The sequence below is a fragment of the Melospiza georgiana genome, chromosome 5 (assembly GCF_028018845.1).
Source record: "Melospiza georgiana isolate bMelGeo1 chromosome 5, bMelGeo1.pri, whole genome shotgun sequence".
Lineage (NCBI taxonomy): Eukaryota > Metazoa > Chordata > Aves > Passeriformes > Passerellidae > Melospiza > Melospiza georgiana.
Window position 1 is genome coordinate 27,874,328 of NC_080434.1, and position 20,196 is coordinate 27,894,523.

Genomic DNA, 20,196 nt, shown 5'->3' on the forward strand with positions numbered 1-20,196 from the left:
GGAGGAAAGGGGGTGAAAGAGATTAAGGAGTATATGTAGCTGTCTTCTATTTTTTTAAAAGCCTTTCTCAACCATTGGCATAATGACAATGTAGAAAATATAATGGCTTTGAAGGCCTCTTGATGGAGGTGAACACAAAATCCAAGATTATTATTTCTTTTGTCTGGGGTAAAGTCCAGGTCAATGTTCATCAGTAATTTTTCCTTGATAATGAAACTGAATAAGAAAGCATTGCAAATTTTTGGATTTTGTTAAAAACTAGTGGAGAAGTTCAGTACAGTGGAGGGTTGTATGGCAGACAAAGGAGAGATGCAAAACAAGGGTTGGTTATATTGCACCCTTCTTGAAGAATAATTTTTGAACAAAGACACACTTGGATTTCGTGTACAGTGGGTACATACCTGGGGAGAACAGCAGTGGCTGGTTCCATGGAGAGCCTGGCACAGTCTTCACTGTTCCACTGGAGACTGCAGCATTGCATCAGGCTGGAATCATAAAAATCTGTGGCTGAAAGTGATGTTGAGAAACCCCTTAGTCCTGGCGGTAGCACTGACTTGGGTGGAAGAATTTGTTCAGAGTTTGGTTTGTTGCTTTATGCCTTAAAACATGAAGATGCTTGCTCACTAGGATTTTATTGTAGTGGCCTTAATTTAATGTGATTCAGAGCAATATGACTCCTGTAAGGCCGGCAGAGCTGAAGGGGGCGTGTGGCAGCTCTTAAACCATCACAGTTTGCAACAACTGTATGAAGCCATCACCAAGTTCAGATTGCTTTGATGAGCTGGATTGCAAACTGTGGCAATTTAGGAGCAGCTACATTCAGCCATCCATGCAGCAGGCTCTGGGAGAAACGTGCTCCCAGTGTGTCTCATGAATATCAGTGACAGAGGTACAGTCCAGCTTTCATCTCCTGGGATACAAATTGTATGCAGAATTTGCCTTTGAAGTGAAATTATTTTTGTACTAAGGAGGACCAACGCTGAATGCTTTAGAGGCACAAAGAGGAGGTCCAAGAGCTTAGCTGAAATTAATTTAGTTGGCTCATTGTGACCTTTGTAGCTAATTTTGTGCTGTAAGCATCTGCTCACATCCAGTCGACCTTAAATTTAGACCATAGCCACTTCTGGCCTCACCTGTCACAGAGAGCATAGCTACCAGTTAAGACTGGGGCAGCTATTCTGGGAAACTGGTGCCAAAAATGATGTGTTTAAATTGTTGGATGCCAGTCTGATGCACTGTGTCAGGCCATTACAGTGTTTAGCTGAGGCCTGATTCCAGTGTGGAATGCATTTTGTGGCACCTTGCTGTATCTTGGCCCAGCCAGTAAAGTGTCTTGGGAGGACACTGTAATCACCTGAGATGAATGTGGAGAGAATTGGTGTTGAGCTTGAGGAAGCAGCATCCCTTGATTGGGGAAAGAAGCATTTGAAAAGCCACTCTTTTCCATTAGATGCATTGTTTCATGGGCAAGTATCCTAATTGTACTCCAAAGCTTCTGTGACTGCTGCAGAAGATTAGGCTCTTTGTCTCCTCTCTGTTTCTCCAACCCCACTCCTGTAATTATGTCAGAAGCCACCCTTAATCCCTTCTGCACCAGTGAGTGGTCAGTTAGTGGTATTTTCAAAGGTGTTTTCCTGACTCCCACAATAGTGTGGGGCTGTTGGTTTGCTGGGTTTTTTTTCCTATGAAATTTAAATTTATTGTACGCTGAATGTTTTTGTAATGCAGAAAAATATGTGTATGGATATATTTTAAGAAAAAAAAAATCTTTCAGACAGGTAATTTCATCCTGGTTTTTTACCTAAAAATAGTGAATTGTTGAAGAAGACCAGTACTGAGACCAGTAGCTTGACACATTTATCTGGCTTATTGCTTGTTTCTACTGTGCAGACATTCCCAAACTGCAGTGGAAGTTGTGCCCTGCTGCCCTTTGTGCCTCCGCAGGGCACTGGTGACAATGGCAGGACATCTTCACATCTTCTCTTGGTAATATGTGGAGTGTGGGGAGGCCTTTCTGTGGTGAGGGTTGGCTTGTGGTGGAGCTGTTAGGTAAATAGGGGGGAAAGGCAGCTGTGTCAAAGTTGGAACTATAGAATGTTTTCTCACTGCAACTAAATGTGTTCAGACCATCATGCGTGTATTTATGTATTCAGGAATGATGCATGAATTAAAACAAAAGCCTTCACATCCAAAAACTAAGAAACAGGCTGATGGAGAAGGGGGAGTAGTATATGTAGGCAAGAATGGGCAACCAATAACTCAGGGGCCTGTCACAGCCATTTACTTTGCTGTCTGCAGTCAGGTTAAACGATTTAAATGTTTGTGTGTCATGCCATATGTCAATGTATGGGCGGTAAAGGCACTTGGATGGCCCTGAGGAAAGCAAGAGTCGCCCAGCCTGGGTTAGATGACCTCTGTGTTTGAGTTCCTGGTCACACAGGACTGTGTTAGGCTCTGGGTGTGGTAAAACCTGTGGAATATTCAGACCAGTGGCCAGAAAGCTGCAATGAGTTCCTTGGTGTTCTTTTGACCAATGAAATTGATATACTGAAGAAAATTGTTTGGTTCTTTGAAAGGGTATTTTTGGCAAGATAGAATGTCACCATAATAGGAGGAAAGGCAGAAAGGATTGGGATTGTTCAGCCTGGAGCAGTCTTTGGGGTGACCTAACTGTGGCCTTCTATAACCTGAAGGGAGCCTACAGGAAGGATGGAGAGGGACTTTTTACAAGGGCCTGGAGTGATGGGATGAGGGGGAATGGCTTCAAACTGAAAGACAGCAAGTTTAGGTTAGATATTAAGAATGATGGATGGATGAAAGATGAATGAAAGACTGCATGTCCCATCCCTGGCAATGTGCAAGTCCAGGTTGGGTGGGGTTCTGAGCAATCTGATCAAATCAATGACATCCCTGCCCAGGGATATTGGAACTGGGTGATCTTTAAGGTTGCTCCCAAGTCAAACCATTCTATGATTGTATGATAATATTTCTGACTAGCTCTTATCCCAGCCTAAATCTCATGGACGTGTAGTAGCCTTCCAGTGTACTCTCTTTGCTGTTTTATGTCAGATGAGAGAAGACATCCTGCAGTTTGATATGTGCAGAAGAAATGTTATCTGCTCAATTTTTAAACTGGAGGGCATCAGAAGTCATCACTGAGTCTGCTTGGTTCTGTGAGCAAAAAATGCAATAGTTCCTCTGTGCAGTGGTAGTTTTCAGAAGTGGGATTTGTGGCAGTCTAGCAGTGGGCACAGGCTACTGCTGATGGGGAGATCTTTAGCAGGTCCTTGGGCTTCTGAGGGACTCAGAGAGTTGCACTGCTCGTTCATTCGAACAGTATCTGTGTTCAATAGCTGTGGACAAAATGTGTTGTAATTTTATTATTTTTTTAAATCCCTCTGCCAGGCTGAAGCTTGATTGAATTTTAAAGGTGTTTGCGTTTTTTAGGGTGATGAGCATTTATGCCTTTGTCTAGCAGGTAATGTAAATGAAAGAGCAGATCCACACTGCTATTACCTCTTCCCTCTGTACTGCAGATGTCTGAGCTGCTGCTGCTGCTGGTGAGTGCTACAGGAGGCTGCTCAGCTTCCCTTTGCAGGCTGCTCTATCCCCTGATTCTCCAGGAGATACCGTGGCTGTGGCTGCAGATTAGATTTTTCTCTCCCTCCCCCTGCGAGACCTCTGTGTGCTTTGACGTCATGTGTGCTCCTTTCAGTTGCCATAGCAGCCCCATTCCCCAAGCTCTCTGCCTGTCTCCTCTGGTAGGTTCCACAATGGTACAGCCAGCATCACGCTGCACAATGGTTTCCAGGCAGTGAAAGAGCGTGATTCAGCAAGCCACTCTTCCCCCCCTCCCCTTTTATTTCATTATTATCAGACATTTTGCCTCCCCCTTTTCTGTTCTCTTCTACCCTCTTCCCCAGGCTTTTATTCAGTTCTTTAAAGGAAAACGGTGATTTCCCTTGAAACCAACTGCCCATTTTTTTTTTTCTTTTCCTTTTTTTTCCTTTTTTCCCCCCCTCTCTATTGTTATAAATAGCCCATTTTTTTCCTCGGCACTGTTTGGAATGTGATTTTAAAATACCACCTAAAGTCGCAGTTTGGGGAAAAGGTTTCTGGACGAGGAGAGTAGCTGGCGAGCAAGGAATGGTAGGTGGCTGATGCTAATATTCTTTGACTAACTGCTTTCGCAGGGTGGGGTGATGAATATTGATTGCTGCTTGAGGAGGAAAAAAAAAATATTAAAGCAGGGGAGAGGGGGGAGAGAGAGAGGTTAATGAAGTGAACAGCTAAGCGAAGCAAGGAGGCTGCACCTGTCCATTTTGTGGCCGGAGGAGCATCATTTTCCTGTCTGTGCGGGTGGGTACCAGCGTTGGTGTTGGGCGCTGTGGGTGACCGTGGAGCGGGGCAGGGGCACGCCGGGCATGGCACTGTGGTGCTGCTGCTGCTTCACCAGCTGGCTCCTGTAAACACCGGGGTTTACTCTGCCTCATCGCCTCTAACGCTGCCCGCGGGCTTTGGGGGGAAGGAGGCGCTTTGGCTTGCAGCTCAGGAGGAAGATGAGGGTGTTGTGAGGGGTGTATGGTAATCCATCCATAAACAACTGTGGAAAATTTCAATGTGGAAAAATAGAGAGAGGACAGGGAGCTGGAAGATTCAGAGGACAGAAGTCTTGGCCTTTTGCGGAGTGATTGAATGCCAAAAAAAAAAGTGTGTTTGTGGAAATGTTTGACAGACCTTGTTGGATGTGGGGGTGGGGGTTGTTTTTAAGAAAGTAGCCTTTAATCATCACTCTTCCACATTGCTGGCATTCAAGTGAACAACTCAGCCCACTGGGTTTAACAGAACCACAGAGCTTTCAAAAGTGTTTACAGCAATCTATGGGCCAGTTATTTTGCAAAAGAGAATTAACAATCTGTAGATGCTGCAGTGAAATCAATGTTGCTTTGCAGGGAGATCCTCTGGCAGAAAAAGCTACTGCTACAGGATGAAATGTTGGTTTTGTTTTTTACAGCAGAGTGACATTATTAGAAATAACAGAAATTTGCCTTGGATAATTAATTGTTACAGCATTGTTTAATAAGCAGGCTGTGCTCCCAGTGAACCATGATGGGCATGTTTCACAGCATTCGTGTGCTGGGGGATTGTCAGCTTGTTTACATGGGCTCCTTTTGCTGCAGAGCTTCCTGATATCTCAGTGCAACTTTCCCCTCCTCTGATATGTTCACTGTAAGTTTTATCAGAGACTTCTACAGGGGCAAACTGACACTATGTGGAAATACAAATTTTGAGGGAAATTATGGCACAGAGTAGAAATGTATTGGGAGGAACATGCAAATAAGTGTATTGTAACTAATCAGAGGAGTCTGAAATCAGCTTGATGGAGGACACAGAGGTTGTCCTGCAAGCCCAGCTTTAGCAAAAGAGAAGGGTAAAGACAGAACAGGCTGGTGCAGGTATGGCACAGGGATGTTTGTCTTTTCCCATGTGTAACCTATCTTCATTCCCCGGGCCTTGGGGAAAATGGGGTGCACCAAACCCCCCCTGTTTTAACCTTCTTTCAGTACAATGCTGTGTAATCACTGGTCAGGAGCACTGGAGCAATATTTTCTTCTGTGATCCTCTGGCTGTCTGCTCTCTTCCTGCTAGGAATGGTGGCACAGGAATACCCTTTCAGTTGGCTCAGCTAATGACTTTGTCTTACAGGGATGTGGATGTGAACGACAAAGGTGATTTGACCTCAGCCATTAAACAATATTCTTTTTCCCTGACTCCCAATAAACTGCAGTCTTGCTCATAGCTCTCTCCTGCTGTTTCAGAGTATGCGTAATTTTTCAGGGTCCTGTTGTAATTATGGTTTTGTTGAGGAGGGTTAAGATTACAAGGATGTTCCTAAATAGGATAAGGACAGAAATCATTTACCATGAAAAATAAGTTAACTTAGCTGCCTGTCTGCCTCCTTGGAAAATGTCCTTCTCATTGTTAAAAAGCTCCTTCAGTGCACACACAGGTTTCTATAAGCAGATGACAGGGATGAAGTGTTTTCTTGTAGGTTTGGGGCTTTTTTCCCTGCTGTCAGTGGCTGGCATGTTTGCAGCTGTTTTTTAGTGATTTAACAGTACTGGATCAATACACCTTCAAACAGTATTACAGTACCAAATCTGGCTTGGGAAAGCAAAGAGAGAGTTATCAAAATTTCACTGCCACGGTATTGGAGAAGGTCATAAAGTTCATTGTAGTTTACAGTTCATTGCAAAATTCATCCAATTTAAAGGAGGGCTAAAGCAGGCCCAAAGGAGGGTGATTTTAGCATTGCTTTTGCAGACAGCATCATAATTTTCTTAAGACTTGGAAGAGAGAAAAGCTGCATTTAGGGAAAGGCCTCCAGCTTTAAAACTGGCAATCTCTTAAACTGTTGTTCAGTAGATACTACCCAGCTCCTTGCACAATTCCAGATTACAAAAAATACCACCGGCTTGTTGATAAATTTTCAAATCCTTGTAAATTTTTGGGGTTTTTGTCATTTTTGTGGGTTTTGTCACAAGCATTCTATATTCATAGCCCCTTCCACTCCAGTGATTACATTTTGAGCTTACATTAATAGCAGTACTAGAAATTATGTCCTGAAAGCCTAGTGATTGCAGAATCACCATACTTGCTGCTCTGTTATGTCATCAGGAGTAAAGGAGAGTCTTCATTGAACCTACAATACTGAATATGTATATATTATATATAATATATATACGGATATATGTATATATACACTAATATATATACTATATTAAATATTATATATATATTCAGTGTATGTGTGTGTATACTCCTTTTCTATGATTCTTGGACACTTACCGTTTTGAAGGCTACTTGCAAGGAAAATGAAACCCTCATGAAAGGACCACCAGTGATTAAAGTAGAAATCAAAAGCAGTAGAGGGGATGGGATGGAATTTCCTGGTCCCCTCTCCACTGTTTATGAAAGTCACACAGCTCTTCTTGAGCTGCTCTGCTGTGTTTTAGCCTGATAGCTGTAGCTTTGTTAGCAAGCTTTAGAGTTAGTCTTGGCTAGCTGTTAGAAGAGAAAGGCAGGGAATTCAAATCCCGAAATGTTCCAGTCTTATTGGTTTATTATACAGTGAGATTTCAGGTAGAAGTTTCAGTGTGTGAACTCACTAGTGATGGTGGCATGTTCTCAGTTTCATTTCTACACAAAGGATGTGAATTCATGGGCTTTATTGTACCCTAGGATCTTCCTGACTATGCCTGGGGCGCAGGGCAGTGTCTTTTTACATCAAGAAAAAGGCAAAGCCGCTGTTGTGTTTTCAGGCAGGTTCTGGGTTTTTCTCCCATCTAAGAGCAAGACCATGTTGATGGCCCTGTGAGTGCAGCCCCTTGCTCACATCACAGCAGTGACATGGGAAATTTGGGATGTGTTAGGACCTGATCTAACACCCATCTTTGAGTCTGTTGGACTCTCTCAGGACTTTTGTGAGGTAATATTCAGTAAAAGTTGGAGGTCCAGAAGAGCCTTCCAGTCAAGTCAATAGCTGCTTCATCAGGATTCTACACTAACAGGTCAATAGCCCAACAAATCAGGAACTGTAATTTGAGGGTGGGATTTCAGGAGCCTGAGTTGGGCTCTTTTTTGGTTAAGGAGTTGTTTTCTCAAGAGGATTTTTCATTTGCTGTCCTTAGTACAAAGTTTTAGTTCTCAGGTACTTGAAAGCATGTTGGGGTACAGATCAAACCTTATACTTAAAAGTAATCACTTTATTTTGTTCACTGGTTAGGTTCCAGAACACCATGTTTGATTTTTACTTTTCTTATTCACTATCTTAATACCACAGCATTTGCTTTTTCCTACAGTTCTTGAGGTTGTCTGTAGGTTTCTTGCCTGCATGTGCTTTGTCAGTTAAACTTTTTTGTCGCATGCTTTGTTATTTGTTTTTAAGAGGATGCTTATTTGATAAACAGCATTAATTCACAGGCCTTTCCTGATGCCTATATGTATCCATATCACACAATTTTTAAAGGTTTTAATAATGTCACAAGTCAAATTTAATTTCCATCCCCAAGTATTGGTGGCAGGTGACTATGTCCATATCTCAACTTGTAATAGGTGAAATTTCTGCTCTTCCTCATTCCAAAGAAAAAATTGATGATCTGGCCTGAGAAAGATAGATAGTATAGAAACAAAAATAATTATTTTAGATCAGTTTTATGTTGTTTGTTTTTTTTTTTTTAGTACCATCTGTTTCAATCTGAACAGTCTTGAACATGTGCTCTTGAGCACTAAGGCCTTGATTTTTTTTTTTCCTGTTCTTTTTTACTGGTGGGAGAATAGCTGTGACACACTTCTCCCATTTAAACAGCACTTAACATTCTGCATTATTTTCTGTCTCCTGCCTTTCTTCTTTGTGTGGAAGAAAGGAAATTTATGGTACAGATACTGTCTGAATGGGATGCATTATGGTATTATCAGAGGAAAATCTAAATTCTTTGTTATATAATGTGCAGATATTGATATTCCAGATTAGTTTAGTTTTCTGAAATTTTCTGTGTCAATCGGACTTGAAAAATAAACCCCAAATATTTCTTTCTCTTTTTTGTGCTTAGGGCTAGTATTAGAAACCTGTACCAACAGCAGGCCAGACTCAAATATCAGCTATGGCAACCCATGCATGAAGTTGATGCCTTTGAACTATTTCCTATAGATGAGACATAGCACATGCTGTGGTGAGTCAACAATGTATTATCTTATTAAATCATACTTCTTGGCAAAAAAAAAAAAAAAAAAGCCAAAAGATGCTTAATGCAGAAGTGCATGCTGATTTTTTTTTCCTTCTCTTTTTTTTTTCTTTTTGGAGGGGGGAGGCAGGGAAAATTGAAGGTACAACTTGTAGCAATTTTTAGTACACATTAACATAATGCTGTCATCTTATAATGAGTTTTCCAAGTGTATAATTTCTGCATTGCACAGTTATCAGATGGAGCACATTCAGAATGTGGTTTCAGAGGAAGTGTTAATATAGCAAAATAATTTAAAAAAAGACCCTACACATGCAGTGTTCTGAGCACTATTTAAAATGGCAAAATCTGTTTCACTACCACAAAATCCACAATTTTGGACTGATTTTTGTAACTAATGTTTGCCGTCTCTTAGATTTGGTGTGGGGGGAGAGGAAAGGTTGTTTTTGTTTCTCTTTGACATGACTGAAGAAGTCTGAGGAGAGTCATCACAGACTTTTTTTGTCATATATCTCTTTATTCTTGGACAGAAAATGGTGAGAACAATGTCAAGTAGTCTTTTTAAAAATTCTTTGTAGCTTTAACTGTCTTAAGTCTGCTAATTCAATCCATATGTCATACATAATAAGTAATTTTGGTTCTGACAGTTTCTTTAGGATGGTTTTGGTGTACCTTTGGAAGATGAGGAATTGTTTTCAGATTTCTCATGTAATCTCAATAGAGTTGTTGTCAAAAACTGCAAGTCTTTCTCCAGTAAGGTCTAGCTCCAAGTCACTGAAATGTTTCTGTAGGGAGATAGAACTCTTACTTGTAGATGTGTCACGTAGGGTGATGAAAGGACCCACCAAGGGTGATGGAATGAATGCTCTGGTGACACTTTCAGCCTTGATGAAGCTGGTGAAAAAGATTTAAACAGGTGTCAGTTAAATGTATCTGACTGCTTTGAAGTGAGATGGGTAGCAGAAAGCAGTGCCTGCTAAAGTGCCACTCACAGAATTTGTGTTCTGGTGGAATATAGAGTGTTTCCCAAGGGGAGAAGATGTACCCTGGACACGGACAGTGATTTGTGGCATGAGGAGTCACAGTCTGGATGCTCTCATCCTTGACTGGTGGACATCCAATGGAAGCAGTACATTTATGTAGAAATTAATAACCTCTTTTTTTTACTACTATGATATTTTTATCTTCTTATGGCTTTTAGGGCCCATTGTCCTGAGGTAATTCTGGTTAACACAACAGCCTTCATCTTGGCTTAATGTCTGGGCTTTAGAAACTGTAATACTGAGCCTTTTGCATATGAATGGGTCTGGGTGACTTTTGCATTTACAATGAAGCCTGAAACCATATTTTTTACAAAATTAATATTATTTTGCTTTAATTCTGTGTTTAAGAGCCTACAGATAACCTGCTAGTTGTAGATAATAAGAACTTTAAATAAGCTGGCAACAGCAAAGTATATATGATTTCTGGTAGCTGATGGAGTGGTGCAAATAATGGATTTTGTTAACATGTCCATGATGAATGGTTGCTAAACAGATGTTGCATGAAATTTTTATGGTGTTTTGTACATGTTAATGCAATTAGCTGATAGTCATGGCAGCTCAGTTCCTCTCACCATTAACATTATTAAATTGCTGTGTAAGTAGAAAAATAGTTCTTAAGAAGCTGGCTGATGCTAATCCCCACTCCTGGTGATTTTGCATTTAGTAGTGCTAATTTTGGAACACATTGATACTGCTGTCTACGAGCAGTATGACTTGATCATTTGTCCCCCAGGTCACCAAGATGTCTTTATCTTAATGTTGCAGCTATTGATATCTGCTGTGTGGTATTTCAGGCATTTACCAATGGCTCTGTTCAGGTTACTTTCTGAGTTCAATGCACATCTAAGTCACCTCCCCCAGCTCTGTTCTTTCCAATTTAGATTTTAGGGTGGGTAATCAGTGCAAATACCAGGCTTTCAGAATCAGCATATGAAATGTGTCAAAAGAACGCAGAGATGTCATAGGGAGAGAGTTGCTTGAGAAGTTTCCTCTCAGATGACACAGCATTAATAGGCAAAATTAATTAAATATGCTTAACAGAAATTAAAGACTGTAAAATAGTGTTGTGAGGCTACAAAAAACATCTGTAGGTATCTTCAGGCATTTAATACAACCCTTTAGCATGGATTTTAAGTTCTATCTGTATAGGAATTAGGCATGCATTTCTGTAAAAGTGTGGGTAACAAATGCAGTTTGAAATCTGGGGTTTATGCTCTCTCCAGTGCAGGCTCTCTCCAGTTAATATTGCTCATTAAGACAGCTTGATCATATAGCTTTATTTTGCATTCAGGAATATCTGTTGGTGAAAACACAAGCTTTGCAACTGTAGAAATTGTATGTAAAATCAGAAACCATGTACAAAAATTAGCATATAATTAGTGAAGTTGAATTTACTGCCAAAGTCTTTTTAAAAAGGTCAGGAAAAGAAGCATTTGGAGAACAAAAGTACCTATCAATATTCAACACAGAAAAGATCAAGCAAAGAAAAAACTTGGGATGTTCTGTTTACCAAAAAACTGATGTTTGTGCCGTGGGCAATAGGTGTTTTTTACAGCTGAGTTAGTAATTTTATAAGAAACCACGTGAGAGAAAGGTTTTGCTACATCTATGCAGAGAGGCAAAGTGCCTGGGATAAAAGAATTTGAGGGCTTTTTTTGAGTGCTTGAAAAAAAACATTTGAAAAAAAACTATTTTATAGTGTCTTGGCTTGGTATCTTGCTATGACTACAGTCACATGGTTTTTTGGAATATTGTGTTGGTTCCTCTAATGTTCCTCACAGGTGCTAAGTGCATGAGGAAAAATCAGAGGAACTCAGAGCACACTTTCTCTGAGAAACTTGTGTTCTGCTCCTCTGCCTAACAGGAAAACCATGTTTATATTAAATTTGCTGCATATGATAAATGTAAAAACTTATTACCTGTTACTGATGATGGCCATGTAATGTGCAACACGTTTCCCCTTGGGGGATCTTGCCTGAGCCTATTTCCAGAAGCTATTTGTCATGTGATCAGCTACATGCAAACAAAGGTTTTCCAGAGGTGAGCTCTAAGACTCAACACTTCAGCTGCTCACCTCCTCTACTTTTCAAGGGGGCTGAATTTTTTCCAGAAAGTGCTGGGATCTTCACTTCGGGTTGTAGACTTCACTTTGGATTATAGAACTACTTGATCACCTTTTATTTCAATAAAGCTTGCTGGACATGCTCATAAAGGGAATTTTCCTGCCTTTTTTGTTTGGTTTTTTTTTGTTGCTTATCTTTTTTTCCTTTATATGGATTTTGTTTTTGTGTCCTCAGGTTATTGTTTTGCAGAGTATTTTCACTGCCCTTTAAACTCAGATAATGTTATGTGGGTTTATACTAGTAGCTCTTATTCTGATTCCTATCTCTTCTCCCTCCATCTTTGATTTATCTTTAGTTATTCCTACAGCCCCTAAGATTAGTATTTTAATTAAATTATATTGAAATATAGCGTTGTCAACTCATGCAGTATTTGAGGTTTTTTAATGCCCTGGGCTAAGTATCACATACATGTGAGAAACTATGAGCTTTCCTTTAGCAAAATGTAGGCTTTTTGTTTATATTATTGAAAAAAATTGAAGCTTGAGTATGTGAAAGAGTGAGGCTTCAAAAATGTACCGCCCTCCCACCAAGATTATTCCCTAGTGGCATATTGGAATTTTGAGATCATATAACATGAGTCTGAGATGTTTGGGACAGATAGTCTTGAAAAAATATTTTTTATTTATTTGGAAAGTGAATATTTGCTACATTTCTAATGCTTGTAAAGGCACAGGCATACCATATGTTGTATCTATGTCTGTATTCCCCCAGTAGTTGAACTGGCCTAGCAAAGGTCAAGTTATTTGCACATTTAAAAAGTGAAAATAAAATTTATCAAAAAAATTCAAGTACCTGCTGTCTGTGTTTGAGGGATCTCTGGTTTAGTTTTGCTCTGGATTACTGCTGGACCAAATGCTTTTATTCTGCCACATGTCAGTCTCAGCTTACTGAAAAGGAGTGAGCTTAATTTATGAGCCTAATGCTTTCCTGTGTCAGGCGTGACCTCTGAATATATCCCATGAAATATTTGTGTCTGCTGTATTTTTTGAGCTCCTGTTGGAAAAAATAGCTCTGAACCACCTGCCAGGCTAGTTCAGTATTTGGCAGGCTCCTCTTCCAACCTTATGGAGAATATCCAGGACTATTGCTGCGGAATATGGGAGTAGAATGTCAGACAAATATCTTCTGAACCTTTGAGTAGTTTTCCAGCGTGATTCTTATGAGCTGTGTTAAAATAATTTTAATAGCCTGCAGAAGAATAAATGGAAATGCCAAATCAATAGCAAGAAACACCCGGAATGATGCCAGCAGAAAGGTGGAAAAGAGACCAAGACAGCAGTAAATTCAGCTCTGCTAATGGGCAAGGCATGCAAACCCATATTTTATAAAGTGGTGGGAAGTATTTTGTGACCACAGGGAGAAAGGTTTTGCCTGCTTCCTCTCCAAGGCTTGTCAGTGTGCTGTGTCTCTGTGCCTATTGCTTTGTGGCCTGTCCTTGTCAAAAGTGCTTTCCCTTCTCACAGTTTGTCAACAGGAGCAGAAGCCTGGATATACCATGCAGTACTGCCAGCTTTTCCTCTGCTCCTGTGTGTGCTGGAAGGACTGGGGAGCCCTGGCTGTGGGTGAAGGGTGTTGCTCTTGCAGGGAGGAGCACCCACTGTGCTGGCAGCATCGGCTGCTGCCTCCCTGCTCCCTGCACAAGGATTTAGGGGATGGTGGCTCAAGGCTGCAGTGTGCCAGCTGCTGTACAGGCATTAGGTGAGCAGCTTTCAGCTCTTGGGCAGTCATTTCCAAGCTCTAAAAGGGAGTGAAAGAAGCCAAAGGTGTGGAGGGGGTTATCAGTGCAATGCAGCAAGTATGACATTAATGTCATGTTCCTTCTCTCTTAACTATCATTGTTGGGATGGAGAGTGGCAGGCAGGTTTGAAAGCACAAAGGAAAAATGCATGGTGCAAGATTGTCCAGAGGAGTGAGGTTATCCAGAGGTCATCCCAACTCACTGTACATCCACAGCCTCACGTACAGCACTTGGTATCCTTCCTGAACTGGATGCAGGCTGAAGGTTGGCAGGAGGAGAGGGAACACTGCAGGCACGGTGCAGTACTTGTGCATTCCTAATGTGTTCAAATCCCAGGTAGAATTAATAGGAGCAATTCAGCAGTGAGGAGTTTGAGGAGATGTAATTATTAAATAGGAATTCCTGGGCTGTTGGATGTTGAATAGCTCTAGATTAGTTTTATAAAAATCAGAGTTCCTGAGGCTTACAGTTTTTAATCACTTTAAAGAAGAGTAAGAATATAAGAACAGCCAGTAGTCTCACAGGAAAAATCAATCTAGAAAAGGCTTCTGTCCTCAGTGGCCATTAGCTAAATATTTGGAGAAGAAAAGTAAGAACAAGATAAGCAATTACCAATGGTTTTCTTGTTGTGTCCTCCTGTATTCTGGCAGTCTGACCTTTTTCAGACCTAGTAATTTTTTCTTTGTCTTAAAAATTCTCTTTTCTAATTCACCATTTTCTGCCCAGTATGTGTTTTATGAGATCTTTTCTAGATATTCAATATGATGATCAAGCTCTGGTTGCATTGAAAATTCTGGGATTTTATTTGTTTTAAAAAGGGATATTTAGCGTACATATTACCCCTATTCTGGGGAAAAAAAATTCTTGTGTGAACCCACTGTAAAAATGCAGGGGCCTTAAAAATACTATAAATTTATAAAAGTACTCTGATAAGATGTTCTGTTCCTAACAGATATGAAATCATGGCTAAAGTAATATTTAAATAGCAGGCTATGGAGTAATTTATTTTGTGTATAGCTTTGTGCTTGCATGGTTACTATCCCAAGCTGCTTTATCTAGACCAGTGCAGCAGGTAGAGTAGTACAATAGTTTGGGTTGAAGGCACTTTGGATGGCAGGGCCTTCTTTCTGGCATTAACTGGGATTACAGAGACTTTCTGATTTGCTTCCTGACTGCCTTTGTTTAAAAATCCAACTGCAGTTAGGTATCCAGCTAGTGGGGCTGCTTTCCTTGGAGCAGGTGTCAGTGCTCTCCATTCTGGCCTGGCAGCACTGCATAAAAGGAGCTGTGAATGGGAGGATTTTCTTGATTTATAGGCTGTTAGGATTGAAATAGAGCACTCCAGAGAAGGCAGGGTGGAGATAATTACCCTGTGCTTCACAGAGTGGATGTGATGTTTTTTCTTGGTCACACATCAGAACCAGGTAAAATAATAAACCTAATGACAGATATCCAAATGTTCCTGTCCCTGTATTCTCAATGCAGTTGTTCCTCTGAGCATAAGTGGTTACTGCTATGTCTGTGTATTGTAATTTTTAACTTCACTACTTCATACCTAGTTCAAATCAGTATGAACACTATATATGTGATTCACCACCAAAAATTCAGAGACAGTGTTTAAAAATTGACTCCAACTCTTATAACAAAGACTTGAAGGGCAAATCAAAAAGGAAATTGCATTTTAATGCTGGTTTTCTCGAAACATAAAATTCTCTCTGAGACGTTCCTGAAAAAGATAGGCATAGCTTAATTGTGAATCATAATATTACTTAAATGCCTGCATTAATTTTCTGCAGATTTCAGTCATCAGTGCGTAGATAAATGTTTTTGTGGCATATTATGAATGCTTGATTTGCTGCTGTACTTAAAATTATTTTTTTTATCTGCCAAGCTGTGCAAAGAGGATCCCATGGATGTTTTCCATGACACAACATTATCAAAAAAATACCCACGTGGTTTTACAAACAGCAATGATCTACAAGCCCTTTCATAAAGTGTTTTGAAGGTGATATATTGAGACCTCAATGTCACAAACCAGTAGTGCAATTTTCTGGTTTTCCTGTAAGAATTTGGGAAAAATAAAGACAAGGATATCTGCTTGGTTTTGGCTTCTTTGGGCAGATGTGGCAGTTGTTGGTTGAGGTTCCACGTGTGGCTCTGTACACAGAGCATGAAGCTCAAACTGTCACATGGGAAGAGGCAGTGTTGTCAGAACTGCAGTATTCAAAAGCCTGCAGTGAAACCCTCAGGCTTTGAACTGGTTTATTTTGATTTTGTGGGCTTGTGGGCCACCTTTACATCTCATTGTTAAGGTTTACTCTGAAAATCAGAGATGTAAAAGCAAGCAGAACTTGGTGGGGTCATGGAAACAATGTGAAGGTTGATTCTGGTGGAGGTAGATGCTGCTTTAACAGGCTGAAGGCAATGGGGGCAGTTTTTAAAACAACAAAAAGTATTACACATAAAATTACTCCCTAGAGACCCTAAATCAAACTGTAGCCCCTCATATGTTACAATGTTTTTTATTGGGCTCTAGGTATAAAAGAGAGGACAACATTTAATGTATTCTAAGTCTTCTGTCAAGATTTGACTGCCAACAACAAAATCCAATGTAATGGTCATTACTAAAATGAATTTGACCTCTGACCTCACATCTGGAAATATTGCACTTTGTACTGCTCAGTGATCAAATTTTAATAATCTGCGAGCACACATCAGGTCAATTAGCAGGCCTACTCCTCTCAGGTGAGACTTCACCTGGAGTAATGTACCCAGCTCAGTACATGATGGACGTGGGCCTGTCAGGGCAGGCCCAGAGAAGGCAAAAAAAAAAATGATCAGAAGGCTGGAGCACTTCTGCTCTCAGGAAAGGCTGAGATACTGGTGCTTCAGCCTGGAGAAAGAAGGCTCCAAGGGAAGAGCCTTCCAGTGCTGAAAAGGGACTTCTAGGAAAGTTGTGGGGGCTTTATAGTAGGGGCAACAGGACAAGGGGTGATGGGTTTCAGCTGAAGGAGGGTCGATTTAGAGCAGATACTGAAACAGATTGTCTAGGGGTGATAGATGTCCTATTTCTGGAAAAATTTACGATCAGTCTGGATTGAGGTCTGAGCAACCTGGTCTGGTTGAAGATTTCCTTGCTCATTGCAAGGGACTGGACTAGATGACCTTTCAAAGGTCCTTTCCAAACAAAAAGAAAGAAAATAAAAGCTTGCTCAGTAGATAAACCAGTAGCCCTGCAGTGGCCTAGTGGCTGTGCTTGTTAAGCAGCCTGAACTAGCCTTGCACACATCCTCCCTTCCCCACTGATGCCTCATACAGGCTTTGGGGTCACCAAGCCTCAGGATTTTCCTACCCATCCTGCTGAAATACAAAGCCCAATTGCTTTGATCTTGTGATGTGAGCTACTTCTGTCCCACCACCTACTCCATTTCATGCTGCTCTAGATAAACACTGCTTCTTTTTTGCTTTGCAATTTAGGCACTGTGTAAAAATACATATCATCTTCACAGCTAACATGGTTCTCTGCATGCTGGATCTTTTTGCAGAGGTCAGCAGAACTCTGCTTTGGATTTCATTCAGAACTTTTGGAGGGATGTAAAGAAGGAAGCTTGCTCTTTTTATTTCATCCATCAGGATTGCCAGTATTTTTCTTTAGAACCTGCTTGTAATAAGAAGATTCCAGAATCAAGTTCTTCTTATTTCTATGCCTTACTGACAAAACCATTGTACCTCCTCTGTATCCACAACCTGTTTTTAGTTTTCTTTTCAGTGTCTAGTTTTCTTCAGTTTTGTTGCTTTGTAGTTGCATCTTTTGCAGTCTCTGTGTTAGAAACTGCCCTTGAGAAGGTTTAGTGGATGCTTCCCAAAATAGATGCTCAAAGTAGCGCTGTATGGAATGCCCAGAAGAGCAACTGCATGATTTTGGGCTAGATCTGGAGGCTGGTTTTGTTTCTAGTACTGCTCAGGGTGGTAAGTAAATGTGATGTTAAAAATTTGAAAGAAGGTTACATGACATCTTCAAAACAATACCATAAAAATTCAACTTTAAAAGAAAAATTCAGCCCAAACATATAGAGCAAGTTCAGACAAGCAAGTCTGTACCTGGAAAAGCTTGATTGTGATGAAACTTTTTATTGGCCATGCTGGAAAGGAAATAGATTTCCTTGTTTGGGATGTTCCTTTATTCAATCAGTAAATCCAGACCAGAAATCAGTGGCTGTTTGAGTTATTTCACTGGGCACCTTTTCTTTGGATAGTGAAGAGGGAGAACAGACAGCAAAAAATCAGTGTACCTGTGTTCTGCAGGATTTATCTTGCTGATTTTTTTCCCCTGTGTGAGGCACTTGCTTTTGACACTTCAAATTTATGTTATTTATTTTCGATCCTTATGTTCTAGTGCAGAGCTTCCACTTGGAGCTGAGAGTTGTCTGAGGGAGAGAGTGCTATGAAAGCCTTCTGTTTTTCTGTGAGAAGAATGTTCCTGTCCTCCAGAAATTCTGTGTTGGAGCAATGAGCTGCAGTTTGGAAGGACTGTGTATCACTGCTCTGAAGGACAAGCATATTTAAAGATAACTGGCTCAGCAGCCAGATAGAGGCAGAACGGGGATAGATGCAGCAAAATAGAGGCAGAATGAGTTTTAAACAAAGGAAGACTTATGTTTAACTGTGTCATTATGTTGGATTTATATCTGTTACATCATTGCACTTAATGAGCACATGAGGAGCTTTGTGATGTTGAATATACCTCAACCCATGGAGAGCTTTTTTCATGTTTATTTCGCCTCCATCTGATATTGTTTACAGTAACTTTAATGAATATATAACTAGCCATAAACCCCAAAATGTTAATCTATATTCATGGTGAATAGTATTAGAGTATCTCTTGGTACATTTCATGGTTTCACATTAATAAAACTTTCTGCTTTTTATTACCATGCAGGAAAATAAAGCATGGTGTCAAGAGAGATTTAAGCCACTATTCCATCTCCAATACTGTGTTATTCTGCAGATGGATAACATGAAATTCATGCAGAGAATTACTTTGTTCCTATAGTAAAAGGAAATATTTGGGCTCAAAGCTTCTGCTAGGCTAGTAAGTCATCAGAATAAATAAGATTTTCATTGTAGATTTGGTATTATGAGTTTATGTAAAATATTGCTTTTTAGTATGTGATGTATTCATTTTCATTCACTTAGGGTGAGGCCCAAAATACATCTGCCTCTTTATCAAAAAGAGCAGATGTTGCCATTGAATTGCTCAAATTTACCATCAGAAAATGGTATTGTACTTCTGTTTTGGCACTTAGTCTTTATACTCAGTTATTTTTTTCCACGTTCAATATCAGTCATTTAGTGATGGCTTCCATATAATACATATAATGGTGATTGGGGGTGGAAACCTTCAATTCTGGGGTTTACTGCAATTTTTTTTTTTTAAGATATAAAATGCTGTAAATTTATGGAATACAAAGCTATTTCCTCAGGATGCAGAACTTGGCTCCTTTGTGCATGTGGTATTTTGTGCTATTTTCAGTGCTATAGAATTTTATGGCTTAATTGTCTAGCAAAGTGCATCATCAGCATTGCACATTTGCATTGGCATGCCAGTCTTGTTTTTTTAAATAAATAGAATATGTAGTAAATCATAACTGGCTTTTCAGAATTAAAATTAGGTCAGTGAATGAATTGATTTGTCCTTGCATATGGTAAGTGTGTTTGTTTGCAGAGTACCATGCTTGCTGTTGAGATGTGTTGTAACTGAAGGATTAAAAAACAAGGAGAAGAAAAAGTGAGGATGGTGTGGGACAAAGGACAGCAACTTTGACACAGTTGTTCTGGGAGCCCAGGTTTGGATGCTGTACGTGACATCCTGCAGTATTTTTGCAGGAGGCTTTCACACAGTCAGTATGGGTTTGTTAAACATTCAATAAGTCCAGTTGACAAGTGTGCTATGCTTGCAGAACCTGCAGCCCAGAAATATGGAGGACAATGCAAAGGGTGTTTGCATAAGAGGGCAAAAAAAGCCTGCTGCTAATATGACATTAAGCCGTTGTCATTGAAGTTGGTTGGTTGGTAGGACAAGCAAGTGTCATGGGAAAAATCTGCTGAGGGAACAAGTGCAATTAGTTACCAGCATTTGAATTATTCATCCAAATTAGGACTTCAATCTGTTAATGAAGTTAAGAGTAGGAAAATACAAGCAAGTGTCTGACACTGGTGGTAGCTCCAGATTGGAAAAACTTTTGCCTTCAGCTAAGTTGTCTCAAAGATAGGAAGTTGTTTTTAAGGACACCATGGCTGCATGCAGGAGGGAAGACCCAGCAAACCAGTAGAAAACCTTGTGGCTTTCTCAATTAATTGTGGCTGAAATGTCATTAAGGGGAGGAGACAAGGTACAGGCACAGAGAGAACCAGGTACATGCTAGTCCTTAACTCAGATTTCCTTGTCTCTTCAGTAGCAGCAGTCTGCTGTAGCTCTGTGACATTGTTCGTGTTCTCTGGTCCATCAGAGGCCTGTCAGTACTGAGGCTTTACTCTTGCAACTGTTC

General features: G+C 40.3%; 1 protein-coding gene across 3 annotated transcripts in view; it reads left to right on the plus strand.

The window, feature by feature from the left end:
- Positions 1-3,743: 3,743 nt before the first annotated feature.
- MAPK10 (mitogen-activated protein kinase 10) overlaps positions 3,744-20,196 on the plus strand; it is a 144,595-nt gene continuing 128,142 nt past the window's right edge. Inside the window, exons 1-2 of one of the 3 annotated variants that reach the window (XM_058025340.1) lie at positions 3,744-4,149; positions 8,613-8,732. In XM_058025340.1, coding sequence (XP_057881323.1) covers positions 8,725-8,732 — 8 coding nt within the window. In that variant the 5' untranslated portion in view covers positions 3,744-4,149; positions 8,613-8,724. Of the gene's footprint in view, positions 4,150-4,341; positions 4,360-8,612; positions 8,733-20,196 lie in introns of those variants that run through there. The other 2 variants (XM_058025342.1, XM_058025341.1) reach the window with 2 other exon arrangements.